Genomic DNA, 19596 nt, shown 5'->3' with positions numbered 1-19596 from the left:
CATTGTCTGGAGGTACCACAGTTTATTTACCCAATGAGTTAGTTAGCATTTTAGACAATAAAAAATAAATGAAGTAAGAAGAACGCAGCTTCTAAAGGAATATAACAGTTGCTTTGAGGGACTTTGGATGGAGGTCATGAGCGGTTTTGGATGGAAACCGAGTTCTTTCACCCCTTCAGCCTAGGTTTCCGAGCGCCCTCTGTGGGCGGGCTGGGGGCTGGAAGGTGTGGAGACAGGAGGCCATCCGTGCCTTCTGGAAGCTGGCTGTGGGAGTAGGGCGTGGCTGCAGCCGGTGCAGCGGGCTCTGCGGGAGGCCAGGCAGGGCCCCGGGCGACTCACCTGTGGACCCTCATCTTTCCGAGCAGATCGAAGAAGGGGGCAAAGCGGACCTGGTGAGCTCCAAACTGCGGGCCGGGGACGAGGTGGTGCACATCAACGAGGTGACGCTGAGCAGCTCCCGGAGGGAGGCCGTTTCCCTGGTGAAAGGATCCTACAAGACCCTGCGGCTAGTGGTGCGCAGGTAGGCTGGGCGCGCGCCGGGTTCTTCCTCCGCCTCCCCCTCCCCCTCCCCTAAAGAGCTTGTTCTTTAAACCTCGCCACGTGGATCCTGACGGTACCCCCCACCCCGCCCCTAGCCCGCGCCCAATTTTCCTTTTTTCTTGCCCGTCTTGTAGCTTGTGAAGACATTTCAGACACTACTGTCTTGTGAAACCCTGGCTTTCCCAGCAGGTGTTGGCTTGGCAGGGTTCCCTGTACATTTCCGGGGTTGATGACCCTGATCCCCGATGTGGTCAGACTCTATGAGGTGTCGTCTCCCTGTGGGACAGGAGAAAGCCATGGGCTTGGTGCCTTAGGGGCATTCCATTAGCCTCACCCACCCGGGGTTTTCGGGGTGGGTCGTCAAAACAAGTGAATTCCTGCTTTTGTTTGGTTTGTTTTGTTTTTCTGGTTGTGATAGTGGTGGTTCCTCTGCTGGAAAAGGTTTGGCTTGTGATTGGTTATGATGCTTTAGAGTAAGAAGCTTCTTAGTTCCAGGAAAACAACTCATGGTGATGGAATTACATATGGAAAAGGGAAGGAGGTTAAACATTTTTTTCAATCATTATTACAAGCCAAGCATTGCTGGAGATGTTTTATATTAACATAGGTAAATATGTTCATTGAACCTGCGCAAGAACCTGGTGAGGTAGCTATCATTATCCTCATTTTATACGTAAGAGGTTAAGTAAGTTACAGGGCAAGGCTGCTGAGTGGAAGAGCGACAAAGGAGCCTAGATACTCCTGGTTCCACTTCACCAGGCCACTTGAGTGTTATTACCTTGACCTACTAAGTCCTGGGCTTACATATTTTGCTTGTTTGGATATTTCTTCATTAATCAGGTTTTGGCTGCATCACATGACAACTAAGTGTTATAATACTCGAGAATGTTTGAGTTGGTGGAACTTCAGGAGTCATTAAGCAAACCATGCCGTTTTTAAGATGTGAACAGTGAGCTGGTCTTCTCATCATGTCTCATATCGTCTCTTAGGGGACCGTCTGCGCCTGCATTCATTCACTCCTCGAGGGTGTGAGCCCTTGCTCAGGGGAACAGCAGCTACTCCCAACCACAGAAACACAGCCTTGGGTGTGGTCCCACCCCGTCCCCAGGCTCTAGTGACTCTCCGCAGCGTGCTGGGCTGTGTCTGGTTTCTCTTCAGGGCTTGCTTCTCTGGTGGCCAGTGATGCAGAGTGGCTCAAAGCATAGGCACCAGAGTCAGATCAGGCCTGGGTTCAAATTCTAGGGCTGCCATCTTCCAGCTATGTGATATTGGGCAAATTACTTAACCTTATTGAAGATTCAGTGTCCTTATTTTTAATTGGGGATTAAAATACCTACTTTACAAGGTGATTAGAATGCTTTAATGAAATACTCTACATGGTAACTCATGGTAACAACAGGTGCTGCTGCTATTATTTTTATTATTATTGGCCAGCCCTAGGCATAGGTCCATTATTTGTGGGTCAAGATTTGAGTAAAGCAAGCAGTCATCCCAAACACAGTGGCCGATTTCTCAAATAGATGGGTTGCAAGGCTCAGAACCATTAGGTCTGTTCTATGTGTCCAGAAGAGTGTTGAAGGTTTTGAACTCACTTTGGCACTGGAACCCAAAGTCCAACTTGAGAACACTAGCATTTGTCTGTTGAGGATTGACAGCGGAATCCACACTCTCGGTATGTTTTGATGGGACTCTGGTGATAGGTTAACCTCTGGAGAGGGCTGCCCTCTTCCCTACTATGAAAAGTAGTCATGCTGGCTTCCAGTTATGCCTTCTAGTTGATGGTGACATGAGGTTTGAATTACTTCTTCCAGCAGAACAGGCAACAGACAATCCTGGGGTTGAAATCTGTCCTTGTCGTTCGCAAATTGTGTGACTTTGGGCCTCTTTATAAGCCTCAATGTTCTCATTTATAAAATAATAATAGGAAATAATAATTCCTGCCTCAAAAGGGCATTTTGAAGATTTAATGTATAAAGTATAAGTACATAGTAGATGTGCAGTATTTGCTCATTATTATCCTGAATTGGGTTGGAGAGGCATGTGGTGATATGAACTATTGCCATATTACCAAATATGCTGGACGCCTGGTTATCAAGAATCTCCCACCCTCACCCTTTTATTCCCTTCGTGAATTTACCACCGTTAAGGGGCTGGTCCCCAGCCTTACAGAACTGGTCATGACAAGTACAGAACTGGTCATGACAGTGCCCAGGATCTCACGGAATTTAGAAATGTTAATTCACATCATCCAAACTCATAGGAAATTGAAGGATATACACCAGAATGTCAACGCATTAACTCATTTTGAAGAAGACAACTGTAAGTGGAATAAGTATCCCAAGGGGACCAAGAATCAGTAAACTTTATCCCCACAGGAAAAAGGAAGGACCATAGGAAGTCTGACCATAATTAGGTCAGGAGGTTGCGTGCTGATCTCAGACTCAAGAGTAAAGAGTGGGTCTGAGGCGCCAGAATGTGCTGGCATCCGCGCTGATGGCCAGATGGTCCATCTTTCCATTAGAGACGCGTCTGCCAGGCGGACCAGACGTTCGCGCTGCTGAATCAGAGCCCTTTCCTCTATGGACCGCAGGGAATCCTTCTGCCAAAGTGCTCCTCTCCAGTCTCGTTTCTTCTCTGCCCTCCACATCAAATCCCCTTTCTGATTGACACATTCTTTCTTTAGATATGCTAATGGGATCGATAAGGTTACTGAAGAGTCCTTGCACTCTCCGCTTCTGCTGTGGGAAACATTTTGTCTCTAAGATGCCTTTTGAATATGTCTTATCTCATCTATTATGTGTTGATTTTTACAGTTGAACTCTCCGAGTTTGGGGAGAAGGAGGCAGTCTTTATTTCTCACACATATTTAGAGATGGGGATTTATGAACATGCTTTGGTGGACATGGATAGACATTCTTCCCCTACACTACAGAGAACTGGGTCAGAAGCCCCATGCTCTGGATTAATCTGGCTCTATACTTAGTAGAGCTGTCACTTTCCTGAGAAGTCTTACCTTTATATCTTGGCCCATGTCATGTCCAGAGATTTCATTTCCTTACACTTGATTCTAACAGGGTGACTCGTTATTTCATTTACTAGCTTTCCTTTTTTTCCTAAGTGATCTCTATACTTTTAAAAAACATTGAGGTGGCTTCCAGGAAACGTGATTGGGGGGTCTGTTTCCTGGAGAAATCATTTGCCTAGTGAAAATGTGTATATATATCAGCAGTTCCATCTGTACCTGCCTCCTTTTTTCTTAAAGTTAGTTTTGGGCGGGTGAGGGTAGCACCTCAGGTGGGCAGGATTCCTCATCCATCATAAATATGCCAAGAATGCAGAGCAGGGTAGTGGTGTTTACATAAGTTTTGAGGGTGTCTTACCCAGTGACCAAAAACAATCAAAAGTAAAAACACCTTCTTAAAAGGCTACAGTGACAAGAGAAATGCAAAGTCTCAAGTGAGTTGTGGGTCAGTGACCTTAGAAGATCTGCTGACCCATAAAGAAGGCAGAGTTTAGTCCTCTGGGAGGAGGGAGTGAAGGGGGTGATGTAGATGCTTATGAGGACAGAGAATGTGTCTGCTGCTGAGTACACAAAGGTCTGCAGCTAGTGGTGGATAAATGGAGAAGAAATGATAAAATGAGAAGTGAGCCAAAGAAAAGACTTTCGAAAAGGAAAACAAACATCTCTCAGTTGAAGGGAAGCTGAAGAAGGAAGACCTTCGTGGAATGCAAGGACAGTACAAAGGATGTAAATTAAGAAAGCAGACATGTACACAAATAAGAGTCAATACTCCAAACCCTCTCTAAAATCAACAGAGACTGTATTTGGCAGATGGGTGTAAAATGCATGTCTTAGAGCCAGTAACATTTAGAATGAATGGAAACTAAAGACAAAGGAAAGGGTCTTCAGGTTTAATTTAAATCCCTGAGGGTGATGGCAAGGTGCTTTTGGTACAGGGAGTACTCACTGCTGTTTGCAGAAAACCTAAAATTTTAAATTAAAAAAATCAAAGGCTACATTTCCCTTTCAGAACAGACTGTTGGGGTTAATTGCTGGATATGCATCTAAACTCATGTTTTTACCCTGAGTTGGGACTCTAATTCCTGTCTTGACTCAGATCATCAGAAAGGCACCGTAACCAATGGGGCATTGTAACCCCAATAAGAATGCCCCCAACCACCCATTTTTCTTGGTAAATCCAACCTCTCAACCTTCTGCATCAAGTTGCTACTTTTGCCAAATACTATCCTACTCCTAAGTTTGGTATCAATGGTTGGTTTGGCAAAGAAAAATTTGGGTGTATATTTCATGTTAAATGTTTTGTACTTTTTTTGCAAGGCTCATGTAAGCCACTTGAAAGTCAGATTCTTCTTTCTAGGAGAAAGGATGCATGAGATGGTGATGCAAGTTCGACGCTGCCTGGAAAACAGTCATTTAATTTGATTCTTGCCTCAAAGGATTGTTGTGAGACTTAAGTGAAAATATGTATGTTCAGTATATAGTGTAGGTGATTAAAGGATAAACTCTCCTGAAAATAAAATGCATATTTGTGAAATAAGTTACCTCTTGAAAGAAGCCCATTTTAATCTCTAAAACACAGCACACGATTGGAGGTCCCAGTGAATGGGAAGGCTGTGTGGGGAAATGGTCTTTCTGGGCATAGGGGGCAGCATGTCTGATTCAGAACAGTACACAGAGGGTGGGGAAACGTGAGCCCCTTTTTAAAATGAAATCTTACTCCTGAACTTTCCCACCATCCCTGCAAATTTGATACTGCTTCTCCCCTTCCCATTCATTTAGTCTATGAGTTGATGTGTTGGAAGGGAATGTTTATTTTTTATTCGACTGAATATATGTGTTCATGTGTGAGGAGACGAAGGGGGTAAAAGTAGATCACATTTTACTGGGAAAAGTGAAATTGAGGAGAAAGGAGGGTTGAATTCGTAAAAACAAACAAACAATAAACATTTGCCTAAAATATGTGTACTCCCAGGCTTCGTGACTTGCCCTGTGTTCAGACTCAGATTTCTGTCCTGAATCGGATCATCAGAATTAGAAGGGGCCAGAGTGAGAATCTAGGTTTTGTCCCTTTCACTCCACGGCTCTGCCTAGAGGTAGAAATGAGGGAACTGCACCCAAAGATGTGTAGGGACTCGCCCAAGGCCACATGCGAAGAGCCAAAATGAGGATGGAGGTCTCTGAGAAGCAGGTCTTGGGGCGTCTTGGCATCTCGAGTAGTGAGCTAGTGCTTTCCACCCAGCTGCCTCCTTCATTTAGAAATATTCGTGATGCTTAAAAAACAGGCAAAAAGGGCTTCCCTGCTGGCGCAGTGGGTAAGAATCCACCTGCCAGTGCAGGGGACACGGGTTCGAGTCCTGGTCCAGGAAGATCCCACATGTTGGGGAGTAACTAAGCCTGTGCGCCACAGTTACTGAGCTTGCGCTCTAGAGCCCGTGAGCCACAACTACTGAGCCCACGTGCCACAACTACTGAAACCCGCACACCTGGAGCCTGTGCTCCGCAACAAGAGAAGCCACTGCTCACCACAGCTAGAGAAAGTCCGTGCGCAGCAACAAAGACCTAACTCAGCCAAAAATAAATAAATTAATTAAAAAGAAAAACAGGTGAAAAACGAAACCAAGAAAAACCCAGATAAACTGATTTTTAATTCATCTAGGAAAAACTGAAAGGAGAGGCGATTCCCCACTGACCTTGAACTTCCTGGGGAGTTCAGAGGAAATGCATCTCACTGCCTTGTGCACCCCGCTGACTCGATGACTCAAGGCCCTCCATCAGCCTCTGGAAATAAAACTACCTGTAGCCTTACAGCTGCTTCCTCCCTCGTAACAAAAATGGTGATGAAATTAAGTTCACCACCGCCCTCAGCCCATGCTCCCCCTGAGGAGACCATCCCACATTTCTGAGGGTTAACAGGGTGAGATGACATTATCGGAATGGAATGGGGTGGGTGGCTCACACACTTGCTACCTCCGTGTTAGGTTTCTGTGACCTTTTTATGTCTAGATTGAGTTGTGAGACTGTAGCTCACCCAGGATTTGCAAGTCAGTGATCTTGTAAGAAGTATCTGGTAATGAACGGAATGCTTTAAAGGCCTTCTTAAAGAATACAAAATGAACTATTCATAAAAAAAGGATTTTGCAATCAGTTCCTTTTCTAACTCATGGTTACATTTTATAAAGCACACATACACACACACACACACCTGCCTGGCTCTATTTCCTTAAAAAAGCAGCTGTATTCTTTTTTTTTTTTTTTTTTTTTTTAAATTTATTTATTTCTATTTACGGCTGTGTTGGGTCTTCGTTTCCGCGCGAGGGCCTTCTCTAGTTGCGGCAAGCGGGGGCCACTCTTCATCGCGATGCGCAGGCCGCTCACTCTCGCGGCCTCTCTTGTTGTATTCTTAAATCATCTTAATCTTACTCTGCTTAATCACCTAATGTCTCTTTTTAACTGTTTTAAAGCAATTTAAAGAAATAGTTCATTAAGAGCTTTAAAAAGTAAGTTGAGGGCTTCCCTGGTGGCGCAGTGGTTGAGAATCTGCCTGCTGATGCAGGGGACACGGGTTCGAGCCCTGGTCTGGGAAGATCCCACATGCCACGGAGCAGCTGGGCCCGTGAGCCACAATTGCTGAGCCTGCGCGTCTGGAGCCTGTGCCCCGCGACGGGAGGGGCCGCGATAGAGAAAGGCCCGCGCACCGCGATGAAGAGCGGTCCCCGCACCGCGATGAAGAGTGGCCCCCGCTTGCCGCAACTGGAGAAAGCCCTCGCACGAACCGAAGACCCAACACAGCCAAAAAAATAAATAAATAAATAAATAAATAAGAAAATCCTTAAAAAAAAAAAAAAAAAAAAAAGTAAGTTGAGGGCTTCCCTGGTGACGCAGTGGTTGAGAGTCTGCCTGCCAATGCAGGGGACACGGGTTCGAGCCCTGGTCTGGGAAGATCCCACATGCCGCGGAGCAACTAGGCCCGTGAGCCACAACTACTGAGCCTGCGCGTCTGGAGCCTGTGCTCCGCAACAAGAGAGGCCGCGATAGTGAGAGGCCCGCGCACCGCGATGAAGAGTGGCTCCCGCTTGCCGCAACTACAGAAAGCCCTCGCACAGAAACATAGCAATCAATCAATCAATCAATAAATCTTTAAAAAAAAAAAAAAGTAAGTTGAACAGAACTCCCTACTTTTAAAGCAGCAAAGTTTGAAGGGAGGGTGGAAACTTTTCTAGAGCATAAAAAGCATCTGGGTTTTTTTTTTCCTTATAAATTGGCAATCTCTAAACCAGCCTGCGCAACACCAAGTTGCCGCTTCTCAGATGTGAGATGGCAAACGGCCTGGGAAGAGAAGTCCATATCATGGGGATTCCAGTTGGAGCTCGGCTGTGTGCTGGCCGTGGTACCATGAGGACAGCTCAATCCCTCTGAGACTTTAAGTTACTTCTTAAAGTAGAAAACAGTAATCATATCTTCCCTACTGAGTTGCTGTAAGGGGAAAATAAGATAGTGTATATGAAAACGGTTCATTGGAATAAAATATTGAGTCAATATTCCATGAGAAGCTTCTGTTGTAGTCTCAGCTCAAGAAAATTTACCCGACTGCATACTCTTATGATGGTTCTATTTAATGCACTAATTTGACTTGTTTGTGCAGATGAGAACATAGGGCTTTAAAGTTTCTGATTAGAACGTTTTCGCTAAGAGGAAGTGTAGTTTTAAAGATAGTACCAACGAGGCCCAAGTTCAGAATGAGGATTTAAAGAAAAAGGCCATGTTCTCTGGAGAACTTGAGTAGGAAGCGTTCTGATTCTGAAACAAGTCAAAGCTCCTGGGCGGGACGACTGCATACAGAATAGGACCCTCTGACTGCAGAAGGAGGTTCTCAGGCAAGTGTCTTTCATCTCCTGGTGCATTGAATTAAATGGTCAGGTGCTATGGGCACACGTGTGTAGCACAGGCTGAGCAATTGGGAAAGGTGGTGTTCTTTTTAGCACAGTATGCGGCGTTTGGGGAAATTATGATGTCAGAAAACAATTCTCAGGTGGGCAAGCATGAGCCAAGGACAAATAGAAAAGGAACGATAATCTTTTGATAGACGGCTGCAAAACTGTTCTTTTTTTTAGATTAATTTATTAATTAATTTATTTATGGCTGTGTTGGGTCTTCGTTTCTGTGCGAGGGCTTTCTCTAGTAGCGGCGAGTGGGGGCCACTCTTCATCGCGGTGCGCGGGCCTCTCACTATCGCGGCCTCTCTAGTTGCGGAGCACAGGCTCCAGACGCGCAGGCTCAGTAGTTGTGGCTCACGGGCCCAGTTGCTCCGCGGCATGTGGGATCTTCCCAGACCAGGGCTCGAACCCGTGTGCCCTGCATTGGCAGGCAGATTCTCAACCACTGAGCCACCAGGGAAGCCCCGCAAAACTGTTCTTGAAGCTCCAAGTACTCACTAGGTGCACAACAAATGTGGCTTCTTCTACCTCGCCTGGACACGGAAGCCACATGAGAAAGATTTTTGTCCCCTGTAAGTTCCGAGAATTGTCTCTCAAGATGTAAAAGAGGGCCCCATGCAGTGCTGTATGGCTGAGTCCTCTGTGGAGGTGCAGGCAGCGGGTGTGGGAGCCCCAGTGCCCTCTGGCGAGACCCCTGAGCTGTGGTGGCCGCCAGAATGGCACCTCCCACCTCCGCGCCTCCCCAACGCTTGTGATGACCCTCTCACCCCCGCTGCCCACACCGGTGCTTCACTTGTCCTTTCGCTCTTCTGCGCTCTCCAGTTTTTCACTTGTGCAAAGGCTGCAGATATCTGGGACGTGAATACAGATCCCAAGCTGCGGTACGGTTTGCATCCCATCTGAAGACCCAGGATTAGACTTCCCCAGAGAGGAAATCAGGATAACTGAGAACTGTGGTAACTTACCCCTTAAACATTTTTTCCACTTGAGCAAGTGATTGAGAGGAGGGGAAGGAGGCAGCTGCAGTGGCCTTCGACCCCCAGAAACTTTTCCAGGAGGCCTGGCATCATGGGAATTTGCTCAGTATGCTTTGAGGAGGTATTTCAATCCTGCTGGGACCAGACTCAGAGCAGTTTTTGGCTTCCCTGGAGTCTTAGGTTTGAATGTCACTGTCTAGAAGTATAGTATTTGATTTCCTAACCAGTTGTTCCTTCCCGTGGAAAATTCATGTAACACATTATTAGGTTTCCTAAGAGGTATGCAATAAGACTCCCTTACTGTAATGAGAAAAGGGACATTTTTCCTGTAGCACATAATGATAACTGCTATTTTTATTCATTGGGTTACATATGCTCACTGGCTACGCACTGAACTCTAGCCACATACAAAGGAATGCTGTATTGTTCCCCACGAAGGAGGTTTGATGATAAAAGACCTGGTTTCATTCCTGGGATAACATAGTTTTACTTCAGACAAATGTATTCCAAGCAGGAGTCACCCCTCCATGCCCAGCCATTAAGGGCTCTGTTTGAGCCTTTGTAGAAGGATATGAAGTCTCCGTCCTGAGATCACACAAAAGTTATGGTAGAATCCTTTTCCCCAGTTCTAAATCAGGGTGCGTTAGCTAGAAAAAATTGGTTTGGATGATTCTGGTTTAGAATACGAGCCAACTTATAATTCTGCATCCTTGCATCAAAACAGCTTAAAGCTGGTCTGTCTCAAACTTGGCTACACGGAATTACCTAGGGAGTTAAACAAACTGATGCCTAGCTCCCGCCCCCAAAGATTCTAATTTAATTGTTATAGGGTGCAGCCTGGCTTTGGACATTTTTATAGCTGCCCTGGTGATTCTAATGGGCAGTGAAGTTTGAGAACCGCTGGTGTAAGCTGTAAGTTGAAATGGAAAAGAGAAACAATGAGTTGGTAGAAACTGAGAGGGAGAAGAAAGGCAGAGTGAAAGGGGTCGTAAGGATAGTAGCGGGAGGAGAATCAAGAAGGCAAGGCAAGAGAGGCAGTGAGTAGAGCAGAGCCTTGAGAATGGGGGCAACTAAGGTGCAAAAAGAGAGCCCCTGCTGAGGTCTCTGAACCATCCGGGACCCAGAGAGGCCTGCAGGGAAGGGCCGCTCCAGCAGTGGCTCCTGCTTTTGCATTTGTATGAGATCTGTTTCTCTGTTACTGCGATATGGAGGTCTCGCTTCTTTTTTTTTTTTTTTTAACATCTCTACTGGAGTATAATTGCTTTACAGTGGTGTGTTAGTTTCTGCTGTATAACAAAGTGAATCAGCTATATGCATATGTATAGCCCCATATCCCCTCCCTTTTGCGGCTCCCTCCCACCCTCCTTATCCCACCCCTCTAGGTGGTCGCAAAGCACCAAGCTATTCTCCCTGTGCTGTGCAGTTGGTTCCCACCAGCTAAAGCTCATCAAGTGATGTCACTACTGACAAATGGGCGTGGGCAGGGGAGCACTTGTCTGGCCTTCCCTGGGAACACCTGTGACCTGAGCCGTGATCACGTGCCATTGCTCCAGGAGTTCATTTTTACCAGCAGGTGTTGGGGCTGCCATTTAGAGCGGGTAGACCCATACCCATGACACTGCAGTTGCCGTGTTCACTCTGCATGCCGTCTCTGGGTGGTGTCCCCAAGAAACGAACCATGAAAGAAAGATGACTTGACGCCATTGAACTTATTCAGTCTAACGGGATGTACTATGTGAAGACAACGTCAAGAGGTCCCGAGTGAAAGACGCATATGAGCTTGTTTCATTTACTTCATCTGTCCCCGGTTTTTAAAAATCACACTCTGGGTAGCCTCAGCACCAGTCCCCCATTTCTTGAGACCCGGGGGTAGAGAAATAGTTTCTGGAAAGGATTGTTAAAAACCACCCACTACACATGTCCTTAATGGTACATCAGAGCTTTGAAGGTCCTGGCAGTTTTGTCCTGTTCTAGATAATTCTACTGTCTTGCTGACCCCTTTCCTTTTGGATTATGTATTTTTATGTCTTATTTAATTATAACTGCTCCAAGATCACAGGTATCCTAGTGAGGTCCTGGCAAGAGGCTTAAAGTATAGGTTTGGGAACTCTAAGAACCTCAGGTGCTTAGCCTTCCAAAGGCTGGGAGCCCCCTGGGTCTGTCTGACTGGACATGACCCCTGAGGCTATTTCTCCTTTGACCGTTGCTAATTAAAGTGGCAACCTCAAATATGTGTTCATTGCTACCTGTCTTCTCACGGTTCTGTTACCTCCGGCATCCTAGCATGTAGAGCCTAGTGTGTCCTTGGTAAAATTATACCTCTAAGACCAGCCTTATTATGCCTCTGCCTCTGTCACTAACATGTTTGTTCCACTGCCCACTGGTCTAGAGCCCCACGTCACTGTCTCCACTCGCTGCCAGATCATTTGTACAGTTCGTCGGTGCATTTGAAAAATGCAGCTTCTCCACTCGCCCCTCATTCTGCTGTCAAGCTCCTGTCTGATGCTGCGTTGGCTTGGCGGGTGGGAGGTGTGAAATTATCCTCCGGACGGTTGCTTGATTAGCGTGTTTACTGTTTATGTGGGAGGGTTGCTATGTTGTTTTCATGAAGACTGTGGCTCTATGGAGCATTTTGAAAGGATTCTTTGGAATGTTTCTTTAAAGGTGACTCTTAGGAATCAGCCACTGTTATTTATTGATTGTAAATAAGCGGGGCCTGCGAGCCCTGGACACCTGAAACAATCTTTCACGGAGTTGTCACGGGAGTGAGATGTGTTTCCTAACCTTCCGTCCTTCACCCTCATAACTAAAGGAGCTAAAGATGAAAGAAAATCATTGTTTTTCACTAGTGGCTGCATATTACTTAAGTGTTTTCAAAAAGTAAGTTAAAAATTTTTAAATCAATTATACCCTTTTGACTTCCTCCCTTGCTTCCTTCAAGTATTTGCTCAAATATTAGCCTACCTTGTACAGCCAGTTGAAAATTGCCGCCCCCTTCCTACCATGTTCCCAACATTCCTTATATTTTATTTTCACCTGTGAGACATACACTCATAAAGTTATTCATTCCGTTTCCTCTCATTAGATTATAAACTCCTTAATGGCAGAGATTTTGTTCTGTGTGGTGTCTCCAGTGCCTGGAATGGTTCCTAGCACATGATATGTACTCACTGAATATTTGTGAGGGAAAACATACCCAGTGAAAACAAAAGCATACCCAATAGCAGCTGTGTGGTGCAGTGGACAGGAGCCCAGGCCCGGAGCCCGGTTGCCTGACTTTGAATCCCAGCTTTAGCATTTGCTCGTCGACTGCTTTAACTTCTAACATGGTTTCATCATCTGTAAAATGGGTGTAATAATATCTCCCTCACTGGTGTTGTAAGTTGCTATATAAACATCGGCTGTTACGAATTATGTCACTGGATGGGGTTAGTCCTTGTGCTGGCGTTAAGAGTTTGTCGGGGGCACTGTCTCTCAGCTGAGGTGTTTTTTTTTTTAATAAGTCTAGTTTTATTTTTATTTAAAAAAATTTTTTAACATCTTTATTGGAGTATAATTGCTTCACAATGGTGTGTTAGTTTCTGCTTTATAACAAAGTGAATCAGTTATACATATACATATGTCCCCTTGTCTCTTCCCTCTTGCGTCTCCCTCCCTCCCACCCTCCCTATCCCACCCTTCTAGGTGGTCACAAAGCACCGAGAGCTGATCTCCCTGTGCTATGCGGCTGCTTCCCACCATCAGCTGCAGTTTTAAAGCTGGTCGGATGCAAGCTTGCTGGCCGTGAGCCACCTTTACCATCACATGGTGACCCCTATCTGGGAGTCAAGGCAACCCAGAAGGACACCGAAACAAGGATGCAGATGGATTCCTGATGACATTGTTTGAGACCCTGGACCCAGTCAGATCCAGTCAGACCCTAGTCTTTTTGGTTGTGTGAGCCAGTAAACCTCCTCTATGCTTTAAAAAAAAAAAAAAAAAAAAAAGAGAGAGAGAGTTCCTTGGGATGGGCGCAAGCTGAGCTCCTCCTCCCTGCCATCTCTGTTCCGTTATGGTCAAGAGTCTCATCACCAAACTGACCATGCTTTTCACCAAGGCAGGATCCTGTGTGAAGGCATTCTCCCCTCTGTGAAATGAGACTGACCGGATCCCTCCTGCCTTTGCAGCCCCGTGCCTCGGTGCGGTAGCCCTCTCCAGCCCTCCCTTGGGGGTTAGGTCCTGGGAGCCTGGCTTTCGGGATGCTCCCAGTGGCAGGGCCCGCCCTTCACTGTGCCCCCAGCTTCTGGGAGCCTCACTGGAGCCAGGGCCTCTGCAGTCACCTGTCACGCGGAGACTGGGATCCCTTTCCAAGCCCCGCTCCAGCGGCAGTGCTGGGCACTGGTTGCGGGCACTGACTTCCAGTCGGGCAGGACTTGGTCTGCAGCCCTGCCCCTCACTGGGAGGGCTGGACCAACTGCCTTCACCTCCCACCTTCCTTGCTTTTCCTCTGGGAAGTGAGGACACTCATCCCTACTTTGTGTGAAGGTTGTGACAATAAAGATGACACGTGTGAAGAAGAAGCCTGGACTCTGGGTTTGCTGCCCCTCCCTTCAGTCAGTGACTAGCTGTCCAGCAAATGCTTGTGAGTGGAGGCGTTTCCAACTTTCATTAAGAGAAGTGGTTTCTTCCCTACGTCTCGCACAGTTTTACCCTACGTCTCGCCTAGTTTTACTGCCCCAAAGCCCAAAAGATGTGGTGAGAGAGCACGATTCACAGCGGATGGGGATTATGTTTCCTGCCAGTGAAAGTCAAACTCAAAATGGACAGAAATCAAATTTGTCAGAAGAAGAAAGCAGTGGGAAAAGGTGACCTGCTGATGACTGTAGATGTAAGAGAACTTTAGTATGGAGGTGGGGGTCAGAGGTCGCTAGCAAAGTCCCTCTCTGGACCCCCTGAGGGGCAGTTCTGGAGAAACTGCTGCCTGCTTTATGGAAGTCAAAGCACCCAGAAATGGAAGGTCTAGCCATAGGTCCCAGGACCAGGAACACAGAATTAGGAAAAGAAGCCAAGTTTGCTAACATGAGTCAGCTGTGTCAGGGCACACAACTCCAAGGCCAGGCTCTTCTTTCCTTTCATCTTATGGCTTTTCCTTTCTCGTTGGTGGCAGGAACTGTAATTTGGTTTGTTTATGTTTTATTTGATGATTCTCCCTTCTCACTCTTCAGCATCTTTCATGTTTCATGTTATCTTCCTGTAACAGTTCTTGCTCAACGTATGAAACACGTTTAAACACATTTAAACAACTTGCATCAAAATCAGCTGTCGTCCCTGTTTAATATGCAAATGCCTGTACTCCCCTAAATCAGATTCTCTGCTGGGGGAGCCTGCTTTTTAGCAAACTTGCCAAGGGATTCTTTTTTTTTTTTTTTCCGCAGTTGCATTTTTAAAAATTAATTAATTAATTAATTTATTTATTTATTTGTGGCTGTGTTGGGTCTTCGTTTCTGTGCGACGGCTTTCTCTAGTTGTGGCAAGTGGGGGCCACTCTTCATCGCGGTGCGCGGGCCTCTCACTATCGCGGCCTCTCTTGTTGCAGAGCACAGGCTCCAGACGCTCAGGCTCAGTAGTTGTGGCTCACGGGCCCAGCCACTCCGCGGCATGTGGGATCTTCCCAGACCAGGGCTCGAACCCGCATCCCCTGCATTGGCAGGCAGATTCTCAACCACTGCGCCACCAGGGAAGCCCTTGCCAAGGGATTGTAATGCCCACCGAGGCACACAGCCCGCAGCACTGGGAGGTGCGCCTCGGCCTTCCTCTGGCTGGGAGGTCATTCCTATGGATCTTTCCTTGTCTCTTTGGCCCACATTGGCTCAAAGGATGGGATCGGTGTCGATCTGAGCAACTCCATGGTTATTCCTTGAAATGAAAGACTAGCTCCACACCTCTTCTTGGCCATGATATATAAGTAAAATTCAAAATTCAGATTTTCAACTTTAAATAGAGATCGGGTATGGTTCTTATCTTCTCGGAGCTCCTTCACAAACATTTTAGAACACAACCCCAATGCACAGAAATGTTCAAAAACAGCAGTAGTGTGTGGCCTGCCTTCTTTCCAAGGGCATGATGGCTTGCAGCAGTTTCTAAAAATAGACCTTTCTGATCCAGGTCACTAAGCAGGAATGGCCTCTGTGTCACTCTGTTTACACAGTTTTACATTTGACACCTTCATAACAAGAATACTGACTTGATGAGGCCTGAGGGCCCTCATTGGTCTGTGGGAATTCTTGGTGAGGGCCGCATCCCCACGAGGCCAGCGGTGTTTGGATTCAGGGCCCTTTCAACCTTTGCTTCATGATTCCTCATCCTCTTTCCATCACTGTCTCAAAGTCAGGGGCAGAGGTCAGAAACTCCAAGTCATTCCACGAGATCCTGACGAACAGAAAAATAAGCTCACGTTCAGGAATGTAAGACCCACAGTGTTTTGTTTCGTTTAATCTGTCTTGCATTTTTCCTCTTTGCACACTTGTGAGTTTACAAAGCATCATATAGTTGCAAATGTAACTTCGAGACCTTTCAGTAGAATGTTCAGAAAAAGCTTGTCTTTGATTTTTTTTGGAACAGCTCTGCGGTAGTGAGAGGTCTTCTCTTTTCGTACAATAATTCATGACACCCCTAACCTGTCCCCTAAATGCAGATGACATGACTGGTATTATCAATAGAATGAAAATTTCTTGGGATTAACGTTCTGAAATTAAGGACATGGGATAAAAGAATGGGGGCACTTGACATTGAATATACGTGATGTGATTGAACTGGCCCACTGGGCCTTCATAAGATTCATAGTATTAGGTTCTGAAGAAGTGGATTAATTTGGATCAAATGCAGAATGTTATCTCTAGGAATCAATTTTGATTTACGAGTTAGCTCGCCATCTCTAAAGAAATAATTCTTGTAAGCTCTCACCTCTTAGCTTTGGGTGGTCTAAGCATTTCATTATCTCATTTAATTCTTAAAACGACTCCATGAAATAGGTATTATTATTACTCTATTTTACAGATGAGGAAACAGACTTTTTAACAGGGTAGCCTGGCCAAGGGGACACATCTATTAAGTGTGGATTTGAACTCCGATCTATCTTACACAAAAGCCCAGGCTTTTGAGTCAGGTGAGCTGGTTTTCTGTGGTTGCTCAAACCCCAAACCAGTGTGGGTTCTTCAGCCCCTGGGCAACCATAGTTGGGTTCCATCACTGCTTTCATTTGTTTTGCTTTAAAGATAGTACTCACTGGTGCCTTTTGTTTTTCCAGCAGTGTCGATCCACATTCCCTTAAATAAATTAACCCTCCCATCTTGTCTAACTCATTTGATGGGAGCAAGTCTACATGCCAATAAAAATAGAAATAGGAGAAACAACGCAGCAAGAAGGGAGAAGTGACAGATGGTTTTATGGTTATTAAGATATGAATATAGGCTCATCATTTTCTGTTCTCCCCCAAACAAGACAAAAGAGCCCCACAACTTGATTCCAATCACAGTTTGTTCTATAATTTTTAAATGGTTGAAATACGTGATTAATATTGAGATGTTGGAACATCCATTGTTTTATAAGAGAATGTTTGATATTTTATCACTTCTCTCCCAAATAGTAGATGCTTGATAAATGATGTTGAATTTAAGCGCTAGACTTATGAGTACTTACCCAAAGCCCTAGAAAACTCTTGTCCGTGGCAGGATGGACTAATCCAACTTCTGAAGAAGGTGCAGTTTGTGTTTGTGGTCCATTCTGGCTAGCACCCGAATGAAGCCCCCTGGCTTCTCCCCGTCTCAGTACCTCTCAGTGCTCTCTGCACACCCTACCCCGTCTCTCTCAAATCTCTCCTTTTCTAGGAATTGTTCCTCCACGCCTGCCTCTTTCCTGGCTCTTCATTCAAACTCACCTTTCCATTTCCTGTTCCCTCAGAACCTTGCTGGGGGATGACTTGCAAAGCTCCAAAGACATGGGCAACAATAGTTGAAGTCCTTTGAGAACAATACAATCTTACACTAATATAAAATGGAAGTAATAAAGCTATTGTTCATATTTTTTAAAGTGATTTTGCAGGTTATCAGTATCTTACCATTAAGGAATGTGTTCCCAGTGGTGCTGCCTCTGTGACAGATTGGTTGGAGCTATCTGTGGGTAGGGGGATCTTGTCATTAGAAGCCTTAAAGTCATGGACAGAAGGTGACCTCAGCCTCAGAAGGCTGACTTTGGTCATTCAGCCAGTGTGGCTGACACAGACCCCCGGAGGACTCCTCCCGGTGCAGCCAGCAGGGAGCCTTAGTGGCCAGGGATGGGGGACCCTGGGGACGAGGGTTAGAAGATACGTCAGCTATCTTGACAGTATAATTAAAATGCTCATTTCACAATTTTGGAAATCATCCAAAAGGTGTACTGTGATAATTTGAATGTGAATATCCACTTTTGAATGTAGTGTAAAGAAAGTGATCGGTATGTTTCAGGTATGGATTTGCCCCTTTGTAGCATTGTCTGCGGGGCAGGTTTTATCCTGAACTAATTTTTCTCTGCTACTGGATTGTTTCTGAAATATTAACACATGCTTGAAACCCAGCATGTGCAAATTGGGGTTTAGCTCTGTCAGTTGCCCTCGGTTGGCACAGTAATGAGACTGTTAGTGACTGAGATTTGTGGGCTGAAGTAGGCAGTGCCATGCAGGGACACTAATAACTTTATCGCCATGTATACCCATGCAATAGTAGGTCCCATGTAGGGTTACCAGATTTAGCACATAAAAAAACAGGATGCTCAGTTACATTTGAATCTGGCAAATAATTTTTTAGTGAAAGTATGTCCCGGATTTTATCTAACAACCCTAGTCACATGACAGCTTAGATACAGGGGAAAAAAATGCAGGTTCTTTATCTAAACTTTTTTTTTTTTTATTGAAGTATAGTTGATTTACAGTATTGTGCTAGTTTCAGGTGTACAGCATAGTGATTCAGTATTTTTGCAGATTATATTCCATTAGAGGTTATTACAAGATGATGGGTATAATTCCCTGTCCTGTACAGTGAATCTTGGTTACTTATCTATTTTATATATAGTAGTTTGTATCTGTTGATCCCATACTCCTAATTTGTCCCTCCCCCCTCCTTCTCCCCTTTGGTAACCACAGATTTGTTTTCTATGTCTTTGAGTCTGTTTCTGTTTTGTATTTGCATTCATTTGTACTATTTTTTAGATTCCACATATAAGTGATATCATATGGTATTTGTCTTTCTCTGTCTGACTTACTTCACCAAGCATGATATTCTCTAGGTCCATCCACATTGCTGCAAAGGGCAGAATTTCATTCTTTTTTGTTGCTGAGTAAACATATATGTGTGTGTGTGTGTGTGTGTATGTGTATGTGTATATATATATATATATATATATATATATATATATATATATATATGTCACATTATCTTAATCCAGTCATCTGTTGATGGGCACTTGGGTTGCTTCCATGTTTCCATGTCTTGGCTATTGTAAATAGTGCTGCTATGAACATTGGGGTACGTGTATCTTTTTGAATTAGTGTTTTCATTTTTTCCGGACATATACCCAGGAGTGGGATTGCTGGATCATATGGTAGTTCTGTTTTTAGTTTTTTAAGGAACCTCCATACTGTTGTCCATAGTGACTGCACCAAATTACATTCCCACCAACTGTGTACGAGTGTTCCCTTTTATTCTGCGAAAACTTAATCTGGTCTTCCTCACAAACTCACACTTGCTGGCTAGCAAGGAAAAAAAACAATAAATTTTAGTCCTAACCAAGTAAAAAGCTAGCCTGGTCTAATCGTTTGAATAGTCAGTCCATTGAGGTAGTACTCAGTCTCTAACATAAAATGCACCCTCTCTCAGATGTAATCTTCTGTCTTCACTGTCCAACTGCTTTGCTAAAATACTGTCTCGGGGGTTGGGCAGTGGTGAGTACAGGTCTTTGGATACACTATCCCCTGGTCCCTAGGCTCTGTCTTGGTCTTCCTTGTCACTGCTGGCCTCTACCACTGAATTCTGCAGCTAGTGAATCCATGGTCCACGTTGGCCTGGACAATGCCCCTGGGGATCCCTGGCAACCTCCCACTGGCAGACTTGGC

The 19596-nt window shown here is 45.2% G+C and overlaps 1 protein-coding gene across 1 annotated transcript in view; it reads left to right on the top strand.

Moving 5' to 3' along the window:
• SHROOM3 (shroom family member 3) overlaps positions 1 to 19596 on the top strand; it is a 312102-nt gene that overhangs the window by 112625 nt on the left and 179881 nt on the right. The window contains 1 exon segment of the mRNA XM_057546670.1: positions 366 to 520. Coding sequence (XP_057402653.1) covers positions 366 to 520 — 155 coding nt within the window.

Source organism: Balaenoptera acutorostrata, chromosome 5 (assembly GCF_949987535.1).
Source record: "Balaenoptera acutorostrata chromosome 5, mBalAcu1.1, whole genome shotgun sequence".
Lineage (NCBI taxonomy): Eukaryota > Metazoa > Chordata > Mammalia > Artiodactyla > Balaenopteridae > Balaenoptera > Balaenoptera acutorostrata.
Note: the sequence above shows the minus strand (reverse complement) of the source record. Positions and strands in the feature narration are given on the sequence as shown.